This window comes from Phocoena sinus, chromosome X (assembly GCF_008692025.1).
Source record: "Phocoena sinus isolate mPhoSin1 chromosome X, mPhoSin1.pri, whole genome shotgun sequence".
NCBI lineage: Eukaryota > Metazoa > Chordata > Mammalia > Artiodactyla > Phocoenidae > Phocoena > Phocoena sinus.
Genome location: NC_045784.1, coordinates 82,233,020 through 82,253,402, shown reverse-complemented (window position 1 = coordinate 82,253,402; position 20,383 = coordinate 82,233,020). Strand labels below are relative to the sequence as shown.

The window sequence follows — 20,383 nt, the reverse complement described above, 5'->3', positions numbered from 1 at the left end:
CAGATCCTGTTACTGCTTTTGATTTCTCTATTGTAGCAGCTTCAGAGCTTTGTAAAGGATAAGACCCAAGTAAGAATGCACTGGAGGAAAAGGCAGCAATTTGAATCACTGTACGTCTATAAAAAGGAAACTGTGAGCTATTGGTCACTTGGTTACATTATCTCAGGGAGTGACTTGCCAAGCCAGTCTCTTGTTCTTTCTGAATGTCTATAATGTACTTTGGAGGAAGTAGAAATAGGATTTTCTTTATAAGAAATGTACATATAAGAAATCTTTTACAATCATCTGCATGGATTAGTCCAGAGAAGTTATACCACATTATTACAATGCATTTTTAAAAATAATTAATAGACAAGTATAACTTTTCCTCCCTCATCTATTTAAGAAAAATGTAGAGCCTGTTTTTTCCTCCTAGAGTTGTTTCGGCAGCATCATTTGAATTTGTTAATATAAGGTAAATAAGTATGATGATGATTGAGAAGTTCACTTAGTCACTGGGATGTGGAATTATTGTAGCAGGAGATATAAATATATACACATATATACAGATACATACATGTAATTTCTTTTTCTTCTTCAGATCACCACGGCGGAACTGGAAAGGGGAGTAGAAAGGCAGATAAAACAACTGACCTTTCGGACAGTTTTCTGCTGCCTCCCGCGGAGAGAAATATTTTTCCCCTCAGATCTCCTAGAACCCTATTCCCTGCCTTCAAGGGGGGTGTGGGAGAAAGAAGCAATAGAGAGAAGAAATAAACCATGGAGAATAGAGAGCAATATTTACCTTTAAAAATCTGAATAAAGGTAACAGAATTTGCAGGTTCAGCCCTAGCATAAACATTAAAATGTGAGGTTTTTCTCAAAAACAGCCATATAAAGTATTTGTATAAAGTAGACGATATATGTGCATAATTAGAAAATACCTCTTTAAATAAAGTTTAAATCACTCTCTCTAACTGCTTCTGTTAAACTTTCTGAATTATTTTTAGCAATGATAAGTGCCTGCAATATCATGCTGAAACTCTAGATTAATGATAAGTTTAATTTCAGCCGAAGCAGATGAATCCATCAACTTTCACTTGAGATAAGATTCTAAGTAACTTGACGGGCGGGTGAAGCAGTACTTTTTCTGAGTTTCCAAAAATGGTTTCTTTTATAGAGTGTGCAATATCAGTGCCTTTCCAAACCATTAACAAACACACACATTTTCACTGGCCTTTTCCTTTTCTATATAACAGGAATCAGAAGTAGACACTGACTAATTCTTTCTATTCTTTTTCTTCTCTTTTCTTCCTTTCTTTTTTTTTGGGGGGGGGTGACTTCAAATTTGAGTAATAATATTATTATACATTTTTGACAGACTGAATGGTTTTGAAAGTCTTTGGAACTCTTCAATGTCTTACACTTTTCATCATCACGGTCAGGCCACACACAGTAACAAATAATACACATCTTTACACTAAAAGGGAACGTATTTTATAATCCTGGTAATTGTGTCCGTATTAGTATAACTGTGGGAGGAGTCTTGCAATAACTTTACATATGCACCCTATTGAATCCAGCTCAGCTTGATCTTTGCAGAAATGTACTTATTATTTCCTCTCCATCCCTTGAGTGCATGTTTTGTTCCTCCCAAAATGTATGATTTTGTTTACTTAAGTATTTTCATCTTCTTTGGCATCAGGAATCACTTAGATGAGATAGCTTCATTGTGGCGAGAGCGTGACCTTTCCAAAGGTACTCGTCTGTTATCTGTAAGACAAAGAGAAAAAGAACCAAAAACATGGTGAGCTTTAGATCCCAGCTGTTACGTGATGTCAGGTTGAGAGAGGTTTTCAAACAGTCCTGAAAAATTACTTCAAATGAATATATAAATAACAAGGAGCCAAGATCTGAGGCGTTCATGCTGCAGCTCCCAGGCTGAGTTCAAGAGTTTGAAATCAGCATTAAATGACTTTTCTTGGTAAGTGAAGTCAGAGTGATAAAAGAAATGGAAGAATTCGCTCAAGCACAGTCCCCTTGGAAATAGCAGGCGACAACAAAATTCCTTGGTAAAGATGTTAAGTTGAAAGGATCTATGTACAGTGCCTTTTGTTGGAAAGCACTTCAATTCACCATGAGTTTTCAATCTGTATGTTGGCTATCTCTAGAGCACACCAGCATGGGCAGAGCAAAAAACAGTTATTTTTTACAATGATTGCAATACATGGCAATCAAATCAGCTACCAAGTCTTTGCCTGATTATGTGATGTAAACAAATTCAATACATTATATAGTCATTATGGGACTGAATAATGAATAGGTCCCATTCCCCTCACCCGTCACGGGAAAAATAATCAATCACTGTAGAGAGAACTGTTGGCACAAAGCTTGGAAAGCAAAGTTTAAAAGCATTGAAAGTTGCTGAAAATAGTTTTAGCTATAATAGGAAAAAGGTTTACAGCTCTGCATTGTGATGATCACTACTGTGTTTGTTATTATCAATCACCTCTGTTTTATGCTCAGCTTAAGTGCAACTGATGTCGGTGAAAATCCCTTTCTGAAAAAAGCATAATGCACTTAGATTCTCTATTTAGAATGAGACTAGGTCCCTAGAAATAATGACAACTACCAGCACTTACACAAATGCTAACACTTTACACTCGTTAATTTGCTAATTCACACAACATCCCTGGGAGGTAAGCGCATTTCAGTCTATCCTATTATCTCTGCTTTAGTGATGAAGGTTACACAGCAAATCAATGGTATGACGACAGGGGCTTATAATGCAAAGTTAATGCCTAAATGTCAGGCCTGCTTTGTTCAGAGGTAGATGTTGGGGCCTCCCAGGCTCCTACTCATTTCCTCCCTAAGATCATACCCAAGGAGCACATTCTGCCTGTCCCATGGGGAGGATGGACTGTGAGAAATGTTGAGGTTTTGCCATGGGATCTTTCTCATCTGTGCTAGTGTTTCTTGAGTGATTCCGGGTAGTCTGTGGTCAGTACACAGAGCAAAAGCTAACTGGTCTTCATAACCTTGGCCTCGTTAACACCACAGAATGAGTGCACTGAACCAACCAGCCATAAGTTCCAAGTGCCTTATAATGCAATAATATCACTGAGAGGTGAGAAAGAAAGAGATATTTTCTCTATTCAGAGATATATCTGAGTGATAGATTATTTGGGCATCTTTTTAAAGATACCATTAAAAAATCCAATATTTAGTTCGTGATATGGATCACAATTCAGCTAAAAATGTAAAGATAACACTCCTAGATAAAGGGCTTATTACTTAGATGTCACTGGTTTGCAGATTGGTTTGGGACTTCTTAGAAGACATTTACAAATGAGATTATAATATGATGGCTACCATCGCATTGCTAGCATTTAAGTATTCAGTGTTAAAGCTATCAGATATGAGAATGATGGTACCTTTCACAGAGGATTGTCCCAGCTCAGAAAAAAGGCTTGTGCCTTGGTGGTCCTACATACTAAGGTCAGCTGGCATCCACACTCACTCCAGGAATGCTATTGGTACCCCATACCACCACTCACTGCCCACTGGATTCAAGAGATGTACCACATACAAAAACCTAGCCTTGCATCAGTAAATGAAGTGATGACAGGATTCACATCAACCTGTAACTTTCTTGGTAGCATCTGGTGTGAGAAAATAAACTTTCAAGTCAAAATGAACTGGGGAAAGGAGACTGAAGCTTTTGGAAGGCAGGATAAACACTGGTTGATGGCCCAAATCCAGCGCTTGACATACACAAAAGAGAATTATTCTATATTTCGTCCCTTCCTCTCTCCTTCTCTCCCTCTATCCCTCCCTTCCTTCTCTGTCTCTCTCTCTCTTTAAATTTTTTTGGTACCTAATTGGTACCTATGTATATGAGATAATTATAAGTAGAAGCAATCCTGAAAGGCCATCACCTGTATTTTTGAAATGTCAACCTCCAACATTGTTTATGAGAAAATGACACTAGAAACAATGGCAGCAGGGGACCTTCAAGATGGCAGAGGAGTAAGACGTGGAGATCACCTTCCTCCCCACAGATACATCAGAAATACACTACACGTGGAACAACTCCTACAGAACACCTACTGAATGCTGGCAGAAGACCTCAGACTTCCCCAAAGGCAAGAAACTCCCCATGTACCTGGGTAGGCAAAAGAAAAAAAGAAAAAACAGAGACAAAAGAATAGGGACAGAACCTGCACCTCTGGGAGGGAGCTGTGAAGGAGGAAAAGTTTCCACACACTAGGAAGCCCCTTCACTGGCAGAGACAGGGAGTGGCGAAGGGGAAGCTTAGGAACCACGGAGGAGAGCGCAGCAACAGGGGTGCAGAGGGCAAAGTGGAGAGATTGCCACACAGAGGATCACTGCCAATGATCACTCACCAGCCTGAGAGGCTTGTCAGCTCACCCACCAGGGAGGGTGGGGGCTGGGAGCTGAGGCTCGGGCTTCGGAGGTCAGATCCCAGGGAGAGGACTGGGGTTGGATGAGTGAACACAGCCTGAAGGGGGCTAGCGCACCACAGCTAACTGGGAGGGAATCTGGGAAAAAGTCTGGAACTGCCTAAGAGGCAAGAAACCATTGTTTTGCGGTGCATGAAGAGAGGAGATCCGGAACACCACCTAAATGAGCTTCAAAGACAGGCGTGAGCTGTGGCTGCGCGGCTATCGGCGCGGACACCAGAGATGGGCATGAGACGCTAAGGCTGCTGCTGCTACCACCAAGAATCCTGTGTGCGAGCACAGCTCACTATCCACACACCCCCACCCCAGGAGCCTGTGCAGCCCGCCAATGTCAGGGTTCCGTGATCCAGGGACAACGTCCCTGGAAGAACACATGGCACGCCTCAGGCTTTTGCAAAGTCACAGCAGCCTCTGTTGCTGCAGGCTGGTCCCGCATTCCAATTATGACTACCATACCCCTCCCTCTCCCTGGTCTGAATGAGCAAGAGCACCCTAATCAGCTGCTGCTTTAAACTCCTCCTGTCTGGGCAGGGAACAGATGCCTGAGGGTGACATACACGCAGAGATGGTGCCAAAACCAAAGCTGAACCCCAGGAGCTATGCAAACAAAGAAGAGAAAGGGACATTTTTCCCGGCGGTCTCAGAAGCAGCAGATTAAATTCCCATAATCAACTTGATGTACTTGCATATGTGGAATACTTGAATAGACAATGAATTGTCCCAAAATTGAGGCGGTGGACTTCGGGAACAACTGTAGACTTGGGGTTTGCAGTCTGTAACTGATTTGTTTCTGATTTTTATGTTCATCTTAGTTTAGTTTTTAGTGCTTGTTATCATTGGTGGATTTGTTTATTGGTTTGGTTGCTCTCTTCTTTTTTTATTTTAATAATTAAAAGAATTTCTTTATTATTTTTAATTTTTCTTTCCTTTTCTTTCTTTTTTTTTCCTTTTTCTACTGAGCCGTGTGGCTGACAGGGTCTTGGTGCTCTGGCCTGGTGTCAGGCCTGAGCCTCTGAGGTGGGAGAGCTGAGTTCAGGACACTGGACACCAGAAACCTCCTGGCCTCCCATGATATCAATCAGCGAGAGCTCTCCTAGAGATCTCCGCCTCAACACTAAGACCCAGCTCTACCCAATGGCCAGCAAGCTCCAGTGCTGGATGCCCCATGCCAAACAACTAGCAAGACAGGAACACAAACACACCCATTAGCAGAGAGGCTACCTAAAATCATACTAAGCTCACAAACACCCCAAAACACACCATAGGATGTGGCCCTGCCCACCAGAAACGCAAGATCCAGCCCCACCCACCAGAACACAGGCACCAGTCCCCTCCACCAGGAAGCCTACACAACCCACTGAACCAACCTCACCCATTAGGGGTAGACACCAAAAACAATGGGAACTACGAACCTGCAGCCTGCGCAAAGGAGACCCCAAACACAGTAAGATAAGCAAAATGAGAAGACAGAGAAACACACAGCAGATGACGGAGGACGGTGAAAACCTACTAGACCAAACAAATGAAGAGGAAATAGTCAGTCTACCTGAAAAAGAATTCATAGCAAGGGTAGTAAAGATGATCCAAAATCTTGGAAATAGAATGGAAAAAATAAAAGAAACGTTTAACAAAGACCTAGAAGAACTAAAGACCAAACAAACAATGATGAACAACACAATAAATGAAATTAAAAATTCTCTAGAAGGAATGAATAGCAGAATGACTGAGGCAGAAGAATGGATAAGTGACCTTGAAGATACAATAGTGGAAATACGACAGAGCAGAATAAAGAAAAAAGAATGAAAAGATTGAGGACGGGTCTGAGAGACCTCTGGGACAACATTAAACACACCAACATTCAACTTAAAGGGGTATTAGAAGAAGAGAGAAAAAGAAAGAGACAGAAAATATTTGAAGAGATTATAGTTGAAAACTTCCCTAACATGGGAAAGGAAATAATCAATCAAGCCCAGGAAGCACAGATAGTCCCATACAGGATAAATCCCAGTAGAAACAGGTCAAAACACATATTAAACTATCAAAAATTAAATACAAAGAAAAAAAATTAAAAGCAGTAGAAGAGCAAGAAATAACATACAAGAGAATCCCTACAAGGTTAAGAGCTGACCTATCAGCTCAAACTCTGCAAGCCAGAAGGGAGTGGCAGGACATAGTTAAAGTGATGAAAGGGAAAAAATTACAACCAAGATTACTCTATTCAGCAAGGATCTCATTCAGGTTTTTCTTCTTCTTCTTCTTTTTTTTTGCGATATGCGGGCCTCTCACTGTTGTGGCCTCTCCCGTTGCGGAGCACAGGCTCCGGACGCGCAGGCTCAGCGGCCATGGCTCATGGGCCGAGCTGCTCTGCAGCACGTGGGATTGTCCTGGACTGGGGCATGAACCTGTGTCCCCTGCATCGGCAAGCGGACTCTCAACCACTGCGCCACCAGGGAAGCCCTGGTTTTGTTTTTTTGCAGTACACAGGCCTTTCACTGCTGTGGCCTCTCCCATTGCGGAGCACAGGCTCCGGACGTGCAGGCTCAGCGGCCATGGCTCATGGGCCTAGCCGCTCCGCGGCATGTGGGATCTTCCTGGACCAGGGCACGAATGCATGTCCCCTGCATTGACAGGCGGACTCTCAACCACGGCGCCACCAGGGAAGCCCTCATTCAGGTTTGATGGAGAAATTACAAACTTTATAGGCAAGCAAAAGTTCAGAGAATTCAGCACCACCAAACCAGCTTTAAAACAAATGCTAAAGGAAATTTTCTAAGCAGAAAACACAAGAGGAGGAAAAGGCCTACAAAAACAAACCCAAAACAATTCAGACAATGGTAATAGGAACATACATATCGATAACTTACCTTAAACGTAAATGGATTAAATGCTCCAACCAAAAGACATAGACTGGCAGAATGGATACAAAAACAAGACCCGTTTATATGCTGCCTACAAGAGACCCACTTCAGACCTAGGGACACATACAGACTGAAAGTGAAGGGATGGAATAAGGTATTCCATGCAAATGGAAATCAAAGAAAGCTGGAGTAGCAATTCTCATATCAGACAAAATAGACTTTAAAATAAAGACTATTACAAGAGACAAAGAAGGACACTACATAATGATCAAGGGATCGATCCAAGAAGAAGATATAACAAGTGTAAACATTTATGCACCAAACGCAGGAGCACCACAATACATAAGGCAAATGCTAACAGCCATAAAAGGGGAAATTGACAGTAACAAAATCACAGTAGGGGACTTTAACATCCCACTTTCACCAATGGACAGATCATCCAAAATGAAATAAATAAGGAAACAAAAGCTTTAAATGCCACATTAAACAAGATGGACTGCATTGATATTTCTAGGGCATTCCATCCAAAAACAACAGAATACACTTTCTTCTCAGGTACTCATGGAACATTCTTCAGGACAGGTCATATCTTGGTTCACAGATCAAGCCTTGGTAAATTTAAGAAAATTGAAATCGTATCAAGTACCTTTTCTGACCACAATGCTATGAGACTAGATATCAATTACAGGAAAAGATCTGTAAAAAATACAAACACATGGAGGCTAAACAATATGCTACTAAATAACCAAGACATCACTGAAGAAATCAAAGAGGAAATCAAAAAATACCTAGAGACAAATGCCAATGAAAACATGATGACTCAAAACCTATGGGATGCAGCAAAAGCAGTTCTAAAAGGGATGTTTATAACAACACAATCCTACCTCAAGAAACAAGAAACATCTCAAACAAGTAACCTAACCTTACACCTGAAGCAATTAGAGAAAGAAGAACAAAAAAAAAAAAAAACCCAAAGTTAGCAGATGGAAAGAAATCATAAAGATCACATCAGAAATACATGAAAAAGAAAGAAACAAAGGCAAAAACCAATAAAACTAAAAGCTGGTTCTTTGAGAAGTAAACAAAATTGATAAACCATTAGCCAGACTCATCAAGAAGAAAAGGGAGAAGACTCAAATCAACAGAATTTGAAATGAAAAAGGAGAAGTAACAACTGACAGTGTAGAAATACAAAGGGTCATGAGAGATTACTACAAGAAACTATATGCCAATAAAATGGACAACCTGGAAGAAATCGATGAATTCTTAAAAAAGCACAACTTTCTGAGACTGAACCAGGAAGAAATAGAAAATATAAACAGACCAATCACAAGCACTGATGTCATTAAGAAGCTTCCAACAAACAAAAGCCCAGGATCAGATGGCTTCACAGGCGAATTCTATCAAACATTTAGAGAAGAGCTAACACCTATCCTTCTCAAACTCTTCCAAAATATAGCAGAGGGAGGAACACTCCCAAACTCATTCTACGAGGCCACCATCACCCTGACACCAAAACCAGACAAAGATGTCACAAAGAAAGAAAACTACAGGCCAACATTACTGATGAACATAGGTGCAAAAGTCCTCAACAAAATACAAGCCAACAGAATCCAACAGCACCTTAAAGGATCATACACCATGACAAGTGGGGTTTATCCCAGGAATGAAAGAATTCTTCAGGATATGCAAATCAATCAATGTGATACACCATATTAACAAACTGAAGGATGAAAACCATATGATCATCTCAATAGATGCAGAGAAAGCTTTGACAATATTCAACACCCATTTATGAAACTCTCCAGAAAGTAGGCACAGAGGGAAACTTCCTCAACATAATAAAGCCCATATATGACAAACCCACAGCCAACATCATTCTCAATGGTGAAAAACTGAAACCATTTTCTCTAAGATCAGGAACAAGGCAAGGTTGCCCACTCTCACCACTATTATTCAACATAGTTTTGGAAGTTTTAGCCACGGCAATCAGAGAAGAAACAGAAATAAAATGAATCCAAATCGGAAAAGAAGAAGTAAAACTGTCACTGTTTGCAGGTGATGATACTATACATAGAGAATCCTAAAGATGCTACCAGAAAACTCCTAGAGCTAATCGATGAATTTGGTAAAGTAGCAGGATACAAAATTAATGCACAGAAATCTCGTGCATTCCTATACACTAACGACGAAAAATCTGAAAGAGAAATTAAGGAAACACTCCCATTTACCATTGCAACAAAAGGAATGAAATACCTCAGAATAAACCTACCTAGGGAGACAAAAGACCTGTATGCACAAAACTATAAGACACTGATGAAAGACATTAAAGACGATACAAATGGATGAAGAGATATACCATGTTCTTGTATTGGAAGATTCAACATTTTGAAAATATACTACCCAAAGCAATGTACAGATTCAATGCAATCCCCGTCAAACTACCACTGGCATTTTTCACAGAACTAGAACAAAAATTTCACAATTTGTATGGAAACACAGAAGACCCCGAATAGTCAAAGCAATGTTGAGAAAGAAAAATGGAGCTGGAGGAAGTAGGCTCCCTGACTTCAGACTATACTACAAAGCTACAGGAATCAAGACAGTATGGTACTGGCACAAAAACAGAAATATAGATCAATGGAACACAATAGAAAGCCCAGAGATAAAACCACGCACATATGGTCATCTTATTTTTGATAAAGGAGGCAAGAATATACAATGGAGAAAAGACAGCCTCTTCAATAAGTGGTGCTGGGAAAACTGGACAGCTACATGTAAAAGAATGAAATTAGAACACTCCTGAGCACCATACACAAGAATAAACTCAAAATGGATTAAGGACCTAAATGTAAGGCCAGACACTATCAAACTCTTAGAGGAAAACATAGGCAGAACACTCTATGACATAAATCACAGCAAGATCCTTTTTGACCCACCTCCTAGAGAAATGGATATAAAAACAAAAATATACAAATGGGACCTAACGAAACTTAAAAGCTTTTGCACAGCAAAGGAAATCATAAGCAAGACTAAAAGACAACACTCAGAATGGGAGAAAATATTTGCATAAAAAGCAACTGACAAAGGATTCATCTCCAAAATATACAAGCAGCTCATGCAGCTTAATATCAAAGAAACAAACAACCCAATCCAAAAATGGGCAGAAGACCAAATAGACATTTCTCCAAAGAAGATATACAGATTGCCAACAAACACATGAAAGGATGTTCAATATCACTAATCATTAGAAAAATCAAAACCACAATGAGGTATCACTTCACACTGGTCAGAATGTCCATCATCAAAAAATCTACAAACAATAAATGCTGGAGAGGATGTGGATGAGATGGAACACTCTCGCACTGTTGGTGGGAATGTAAATGATACAGCCACTATGGAGAACAGTATGGAGGTTCCTTAAAAAATTAAAAATAGGACTACCATATGACCCAGCAATCCCACTACTGGGCATATACCCTGTGAAAACCATAGTTCAAAATGAGTCATGTACCACAATGTTCATTACAGCTTTATTTACAATAGCCAGGACATGGAAGCAACCTAAGGGTCCAATGACAGATGAATGGATAAAGAAGATATGGCACATATATACAATGGAATATTACTCAGCCATGAAAAGAAAATGAAATTGAGTTATTTGTAGTGAGGTGGATGGACCTAGATTCTGTCATACAGAATGAAGTAAGTCAGAAGCAAATACCGTATGCTAACACATATACATGAAATCTAAAAAAAATCGTTCTCATGAACCTAGGGGCAGGACAGGATTAAAGATGCCGACGTAAAGAATGGACTTGAGGACACAGGGAGGGGTAAGGGTAAGCTGGGACGAAGTGAGAGAGTAGCACTGACACATATACACTACTAAATGTAAAATAGGTAGCTAGTGGGAAGCAGCTACATTGCACAGGGAGATTAGCTTGGTGCTTTGTGACCACCTAGACGGGTGGGATAGGGAGGGTGTGGGGGGGGAGATGCAAGAGGGAGGGGATATGGGGATATATGTATACATATAGCTGATTCACTTTGTTATACAGCAGAAACTAACATAACATTGTAAAGCAATTATACGCCAATAAAGATGTTAAAAAGAAGAAAAAAGAAACAATGACAGCAAGACTGCTCTGGGTTTTTGTGATTTATTTACGATTCTCTGTAAGTATGTTAAAACTATTTTAGGTACAAAATATATTTATACTCTAGAGCTGTATGGATCAGGTAGAAGTGCAATTTGGATGATAATATGTTATATGTATATATAATATGGATATATATGAATATAAGTATTCATCTCTTCTCACAGTCTAATAGCTCACAATCTAATGATAGCAATTTTCATACTTAGATTCATGCCTTCTTTGAGGCAGAGATTGAGAATCACTGAATATTTAAAAATACAACTTCTATATTTATAGTATTAAATACTAATGGGTAAAAAATCAGTGGTCTGACCCTCATAAGGTCAGGACACATGGTTGGCATCAAATTTATGAGAAAAGAGCAAATGCTAGTTACTATTGCTGTCGGGGTGATGGAGTAATTTGGGTGATTGTGAGAGTGATTGCACTTCCTATTTGGAAACATAGGTGAAGGAGGCAGGTGCCCATGTGATATGATTTGAGAGCTCCAGGAGCCCCAGATTGAACCAAATCTACTTTTCTACCCAGTCTTATTCTCCCAACACTACTGATACTAGAATAGTTTAGATGGAAAAAAAATAGGAGTCTCTCCTCCAAAAAGTCAATAGTTTAAAAAATATGTATTTACCTGAGGTGATGCAGAGGGCTTTGTTAATAAGTAGTGGCTTCCCTTTCCAATTTGCCTTGTTGTGTTTTTGGAAATGAAAGAGAGGAAGATGGGGGGAGGCATCAGGCTATGTGTGTATACTTGTTGGGGATATTGTGCAATGAGATACATGAAAATACATTTCATCAGAGGTTGAGGAAACATGATTTGTCATAATGTTCCTCTGTTTCCATTTTCTGAATGCATGAGGTAACACAGTGAATAAGAAAGGCTAGAGAGTCCAATGTATCCTCATGGTTTAAGAATTCACTAAGGGATTCTATTGTTTGTAAACACAAGGATTAATGCAACAGTAGAGCCTGAGATGTCCATCCCAAGAATCCACCATAGTTGGGCATACATACCCTATCAGATTCTTTTTGCTCACCAAAGGCTTGATGCCCTACGTGAAGGTGAAAAGATTCTGACATTACAGACAGTAACCTGGTCATAGTGTGAAATTGAAGAGGGGAATAGTTATATGAAAATGTGCAGTCCATGGAGGAGGGGTGACCAAACCTAAAACAATATGCCAATCTGTCACAAAAAGAGAATATAAATACATGGTCCAGCTTTGACATGATTCTGCACATTGTGAATATTAGGTTAACCAGCTCAAACCACTTTCAAGCCTTTCTCCACTGTCATAAGAGCAAGAAGCTTTATGCTTTTTCTGAGCATAAATTGATTTGGCATTCATCTCAAAACCTTCCCAATAGAGTCCTGAGTGAATAGATTAAACCTGTTATTGCATTGCTCTAAAATTCATTCATGTAATCATTTATTCAACAACTATGTACAAAGTACATCATCCATGAAATACCTGAATGTCACAAAATTTCAGATCATACCTAAATCTACACTGCTAATTTCCTTCCTACTGTAAACTTTGTCAAAGTGAGATAACTGAGGAATAAGCATATCATAGATAAAGCTTAAATAAAACATGGTGTGAGACAGACCAAAGGACTCAAGCCTGTGGAATGTAATCTGGGAACTTTTAATTACTCCTCTAATAAAGTGAGTGTATGCCAAAGGTATAGGGCTGTGTGCTGTATATTGCATGAGTAGGTCAAGTCGAGATTGAAAACATGTGATAAAAAGACCATGTCCATTATTCATTTCCCTCCAAGCTAGGCATCCATCTGTTGTCTATGGAAGAACTGTTTCCTTCCTGGTGCTTCATAGGCACATTAGATGTATCAACATTGACCTAACACAATGCAACTATACTCTCCCAATAGGGTAACATAAAATAACTGTGCCTGGCATATACTGCATATTGTGCTACAAAACATCCCGTTTTAATGATAATTAGTTGGCTAGAAAACAAAGGAAAAGAAAGCCTCTGCAATTTACTGTGAGCTTTCTTTTCTCCAAAGCTCTTCAAAAATGATGGTGTGGCAGATTGACCATCAATGGACAGGCATTGTTTCCAGCAAAAAGAGCAAACAGAGGATGGGGTTTGCGCAGCTCAGGCTAAGAAAACCAAGAAAACTTTAGGTTGCTTTGGGAAATGTCTATTGAGTAGCTATTTGCATGCCAAACACTGATGAAAGATAATTATTTTAGACTGTTATAGTGAAATCATATCATATGAACTTACATCTTTTTTCCCTTCTGTCCCATGATTCTGAAACAGTTTATGTTTTTTTCTGTGTTTTTGGGGATCCTGACTTGATACAGTTTCTCACTCACTAGAAACGACTGGAAGGAAAGTGGCAACAGAATTAGGCTTGGGCCTAACCTTTTGGTGGAGGACAGCCAGTTTGTTGACTAGATTCGTTCTCTTCACTTACAAGAATACTAGATTCGTTCTCTTCACTTACCAGAATAATGTCTTCTTTAAAAAAAAAAAGTTGAGCTCGAACTATATGTTCAAATTGGTGTTCTACTTTTTCATTTACCATTTTACTGTAGAAATTTTCCATTTCATTAAACTTCTGAAACATGATATTGAAAACATGATTTTTAATGGCCACATACTCTTCTTTTTATATAAACATGTCACAATTTGGTTAACCATTTCTCTACTGTTGGACATGTAGGTTGCTTCCAAGTTTTTGCTATTATACTAAGCCTTGCAATGAATATCCTTATAGTTTATATCTTATTATATACATCATGTGTAAAAGTGGCATTGTTAAGTATGCAAAATTAAGTCCAAATTGTATTCCAGAATACTTGTATTAATTTAAATCCAATTGGCAGTAAGTAAATGAATTTGTCTGTCTTATTGTTGGGTATTAATTTTTTTTAAATGTGCTAATATGAAAAGTGACTAATGGCATCTGATTCTTTTGGCCCTTCTTCAAATCTTAGTAAAGTGGAAATTTTCATATGTTATTATCCATTTATATTTCTTCCTTTAAATGCTGGTCATATCTCTTGCCCAATAAATTGATCAATCTTTTACACTGTGATCCATTCCTTTATTGTTAACCTTAGGAAGTCTTTCTCTAGCCAGAGACATTTGATAAACATTCAACTATATCTCTTCTTATTATTATTTTTAAAAATTTTATTTATTTAATGTTGGCTGTGTTGGGTCTTCATTGCTGCGCATGTGGGCTTTTTCTAGTTGTGGTGAGCAGGGGTTACCCTTTGTTGTGGTGCACGGGCTTCTCATTGAGGTGGCTTCTCTTTGCTACGGAGCACGGGCTCTAGGTGCGCAGGCTTCAGTAGTTGTGGCTTGCAGGCTCTAGAGCGCAGGCTCAGTAGTTGTGGCACATGGGCTTAGTTGCTCCGTGGCATGTGGGATCCTCCAGGACCAGGACTCGAACCTGTGTCCCCTGCATTGGCAGGCAGATTCTTAACCACTGCACCACCAGGGAAGTCCCGATATCTCTTCTCCTTTAAGGTTTGATTTTTTCTAACACTTATTTAAATGATCTAGAATTTATTTTGTTGTACAATGTCAGGTAAGTTTCCACGTTGCTTGCTTGCTTGCTTTTTTCCTTGCAAAGAGGAAATGGGTTGTTCCAGCATCATCTGTTGAATAATCATGAATTTCTACATTGATTCATGATATTTCTTTTTTTGTTTTTGTTTTTTTAAGATTTGTGTGTGTGTTTTAATACAATTTATTTATTTAATTTATTTATTTTTGGCTGTGTTGAGTCTTTGTTGCTGCATGTGGGCTTTCTCTAGTTGTGGCGAGTGGGGGGCTACTCCTCATTGTGGTGCATGGGCTTCTCATTGCGGTGGCTTCTCTTGTTGCGGAGCATAGGCTCTAGGCGCATGGGCTCAGTAGTTGTGGCACACGGGCTTAGTTGCTCCGCGGCATGTGGGATCTTCCCAGACCAGGGCTTGAACCTGTGTTGCCTGCGTTGGCAGGCGGATTCTTAACCACTGCGCTACCAGGGAAGCCCCATGATATTTCTTTTTTATATATTAAATTATCTATACTAGGGTACATTTCTGTTCCATTGACTTAAGTATTTTTCCAACTATTTTTGTGCCAACTATTTTTGTGACTTCTGATTTCATTATTTGTCTCATAATATGTTTTAATACCTAGTGGAGATAATCCTCTATAATTTATATTTTCATTTCAAACATGTATTTTTAGGGCACATTTTAGAACTCTACATCATGCTATAATCACAAAACAACTTGAAAACAATACAGTTTGACAAACAAACCCAATAGGTACTAACTAGGCTATCCTAGTAAGGCTAGGCAGATGTCTATTTCCTGAGCGCCAATGAGTCAAGTGACTCTAAAGTCCCTAACGATGTTTTTAAGAGTTCTCCTCAGGTTCTTCATTTTCTTAAAGACTTAATAAGCCTCTTTCCCTGTCTTCTGATCACTTTTTTTATTTTTCTGCTGGCTAACCACTTTTCTTCTGAAAATACAGCACAGGCCAGCACTAAGGAAAAGAGCATCACCAATTCTACTTAGAGATTTTATAATACACTTATTCTCATTATTTTTGCTTCGTCAAAATTTTGAATAGTTGGAATTAAATGTATAGTTTTGTTGTTGATAAAGTCTAGTGCCTCTAGTTTGTAAACCTTATTTTTTCATATATTTTATATGTTTTACAAATTTGGTTTCCACTAGATACCACAGGTGATAAAATATATTAAATTATTTTATTCCAACAGAATTGTATACATAGGGTGCTGTGCAAAAATGCATGCCTAGAAGCCAACCAATTACCTCTACTTAAATAGTTCTAACCCTATTCTAATCTCAGTGACATCGTAATGTTTTGAAAACTAGAAACAGGCCATGTTATGTAATCTATATCCTTCATTATATGCAAATAAATCCACACAAAGAAAACAGAAACCCAGATTACCATGGTAGTTCAGGTCAGCAGAAGAGATGAAAGTTATTTTAATGAGGATGGTAATGGAAAGCAATAATGTTAAAGTAGTTCAGAGGCTACTGTGACTATAGACACACAACTCCCATTAACTGTAATTGGAGTTAAGCACATGTAATGATAACAAAATAGACCCCTAAATATCTTTCCAATTGGAAAATAAGCAAATGTGTTCCAGGAAACAGCATGCCTTTGCATAGAAAATACAATATTCTAATTGAGATGCACAAATTATTTTCACATTGATATTGCTCAGGGTATGACGGCATTTTTCCTATACTTGGGGATGTAGATCTGCTCTAGGTAATATCTGTACAAAGAATGCCTTTCCTTTTCTTAATGCTCAGCATTCATTATGTTATTAAAGGAAAAGTCTCAATAGTTGCAATGGATTTATTATTATTAATTCAGTAGCTTGTTATCAGCATGAAACTCTGCTGTGCTGGGGAAAAACAAATTATATTTTACAAAACTGCAGTAGTGAGATTAAATCACTTTTCTGTATTTCACTTTCTTCTTATCCTCCCTGCCAGGTAGTAACCTGACTATCTCTATTATGAACCTCATATTTTGCAAACTATCAAGTCTCGTAGTAATATAAAGGTACATTATCAAACAAACGCAATTATAGCAACTTTAGGAAGATTGAAATACGTGATAAAAGTAAAACCACATAGTACAATAATATTACTTCAAGGCATTAAAAACTTAATCCATGTTAAGCTACAAATGTAGAAAATATGCAATGCTTACTTTCATCTGTCATAAAAATGATATTTTCATAACATGTACAACCAACCTCTTGGGATTTTAAATGACTAGTATTTACCTAATTGATAACTTGAGTATTTCAAGGGATTTTGGAAAAGTATGGCACAGAAAAAGTAAAATCAGTATATTCAGTATTTCAATGGCCACAGACCCTGCCATCGATTATCTTTGGACTCAATGTCAAAGCTAATGAATAGGATTTTAAAAAATGTCCTTGGTTTTATTTATTGGCCATGCATTATGTTCGCTTCTTCACTAGGAAATGCAATTGGGCCCTAAGACAAATTTTCTACGAGGTTGAAAGTCTGATGACGATGCCGGCCTATCTGGAAAATATGGGAAAGGGTGACAAATAAAAATGTGAATAAAGTTAGAGAATAGTTGGAAAAGCTCCCAAGTATATTAGATATGTGAAACTTACGTTAAAGAGCAAACCAGCAGAAACTACACAAACTGTAACAGAACTGCTCAGGTGTCTATCACAGTGGGTTACTCACAGTGGCTTCTCAAAAACTGTCTGTTGAATAATAATCCAATCATTAGCAATGAATCAGGAACTGATCCTGCAAATTCACCTTCCACTATACTGCTTACACACAGGGAATATAATTTGCCATTAATATAGGCAAAGGTAAGAAAATGCTCCCTTCCTCCCTTTCATCCACTCACAAATGTTTACTGAATAAAATATCTGCAGAGGGCTTCCCTGGTGGCGCAGTGGTTGAGAGTCCACCTGCCGATGCAGGGGACACGGGTTCATGCCCCGGTCCGGGAGGATCCCACATGCTGCAGAGCGGCTGGGTCCGTGAGCCATGGCCACTGAGCCTGCGCGTCCGGAGCCTGTGCTCCTCAACGAGAGAGGCCACAACAGTGAGAGGCCCACATACCGCAAAAAAAAAATAATAATAATAAAAATTAAAAATAAAATAAAATATCTGCAGAGTACTATAATAAGCACCCTTATAAGTTATTAGGAAGGAAAGGATAAATGTACAAACAACTATAACATGAAACTAACTACATGTCTCTTATAGCATCTCTTATAGTCTACGTACAATGGAGGTTAAGAGAAGAGAAAAATCATATCCTTTGAGTGTAGAAGTTGGCGGGTCAGGGAAAACTTCATCCCAATTAGCCCTTAACAGATAGGTGGGATTTCAACAAGAGGAAACAGAAGTGTAGCTGTTAATTTTTGATTAGAAAAAGTGAGTTCTGGGTCCTTATATTGCTATTTTAATTACCAAATTTTTCATATTTGGGGGGCATGAAAAGCAATGGATGTATAAAGGGAGAATCAGAATTTCTATACATGTTTAACCATATTTTTCTAGGACATGGAGGAAAATAATGATAGGGAATGCACCAAACTGGTCAGATTTGTAATGTTTCTGTAAACACGTGATTTTAGTTTTAATGGTATTTAAAAAAAAATCCTGAATGATTTACAGAGAAGACAGCAGTTTTGTTTCAAAACAAACAAACAAACAAACAACCCAGAAAAAGCCCACAACAAAACCACCCAGCAGAAATGAGGTCCTCTGGCATCATCTGGTTAGGTTCTGTTGTTGAAGCCTAGCTAGCACTATTAAGAGTGGCAGCAGAAGAGCTGATCAAGGCAAACATAGATCGCAGTGACCTGGGCCAAGAGTACTTGGCAAGATGAGAGCTTGAGCAACCATTTGGGTTGATGCAGATAAACTAGCTGTTAAATGACAATGTGGATACAGGGTCATTCATTCCTACAAACTGTCATCTCTGTGTCTTTCTATTCCACGTGTGACAGAGATCCCTATGACTAAGGACGTTAGGCATCAGCCATTTCTCTAACTTTGATCATATGATGGACAATCCTCTGTCATTTTCTGTGGCAGTTGTTTGTGATCTGCCTGAGCTTTGTTGCTGATACACTGACCTAGAATATATTTACCTGTCATCTGCTTTTGTTTCTAAATCATTCTAAGACTGTATATCTACTCTTTTAGTTTTTAACGTGTGCAACCTATCTCTTGGGTCTGGGCTACCTGATTCTTGCTGATGATGGAAGTTTGAGAGGAATCAGCCCAACTCCCCAGCTTCAGTAGCCCTGGGTACTCTGGGGTTATGTAAGCTCGCTGGCTTCTACAGCAAGGCAGAAATGGCAGGCTTTCCCCTGCATACTTCCATTTCCCAAAGGACAGGATCACAGAACTATCCCACTGGCTATGATTTTGAGGAGAGAAGATATTAAGCTACAACTTACAATCCATGAGACTATAAACAGGTGCTTCCTATTAGTAGTGTTCCCCACGCTAGCCTGTGCTTAATTACTTAACCAGTTGTATGGACAAAGGCAACCTGTATGGGTAATATCACAGACACTTTAGCAGCTGCCAGTGCCATTGTTTTAAAATATAAACTGTCCCTTAAGGTAGAAGCCAGTCAGCAGCTGTTTTAAAAATGAGCAATTAGGACAGAGTTAAAACACAGCTTCTCAATGTCATATTCATAACTGACAGAAGTGCCTTTGTAATTGTAGTTTCTAAGGCAATCTATTTACAACCCAAGTGCAGGCTGAGCCTTTAGATGATAAAAAATGGTTACTGACTAGCAACTTATCCCTCATACAAGAAGTCTCAAAGAACCCTTCCTGAAGTCTACTGGAATAAAGCCAGTCCTCACATTATCAGACACATATATAAATATGGATGGCTGTACATCAATGTTCTTTGCAACACTGTTTATACTAGCGAAAATCATAAAAAGTCTATCTGTCCATCATGGGGTTCGATAAATAAAGGATGGGACCCACATACACTAGGATAGAATGCAGCCATTTCTAAATTATCATATAGATCTACACGTACTTGACAGAAAGAGGCTCACACTATAAACTGAAAAGGCAAGTTACAAAAGAGTATATCATATTCTTAGTCCGAAAAAAATATAATTTTTAGAAGTTGGAAGGCTATCTACCAATAAAAACAGTGGTTATCTCTGAATGGTGAGATCATGTTTTCTTTTTTATATTTTTCCATGTCTGAATTTTTGGCATTGAGCATGATTAACTTGGTAAATTAGGGAAGCAACCTAGGTAGGACATAAAATTTTTAGCCTTCAGAGCAAAAGCACATACTGTTCTCAACTTAAAGGGCAGTTTAGGATTCAATAAT

At 38.8% G+C, this 20,383-nt stretch overlaps 1 protein-coding gene across 1 annotated transcript in view; it reads right to left on the bottom strand.

The window, feature by feature from the left end:
- Positions 1 to 1,274: 1,274 nt before the first annotated feature.
- DIAPH2 (diaphanous related formin 2) overlaps positions 1,275 to 20,383 on the bottom strand; it is a 924,369-nt gene continuing 905,260 nt past the window's right edge. Inside the window, 1 exon segment of the mRNA XM_032619577.1 lies at positions 1,275 to 1,752. Coding sequence (XP_032475468.1) covers positions 1,688 to 1,752 — 65 coding nt within the window. The 3' untranslated portion in view covers positions 1,275 to 1,687.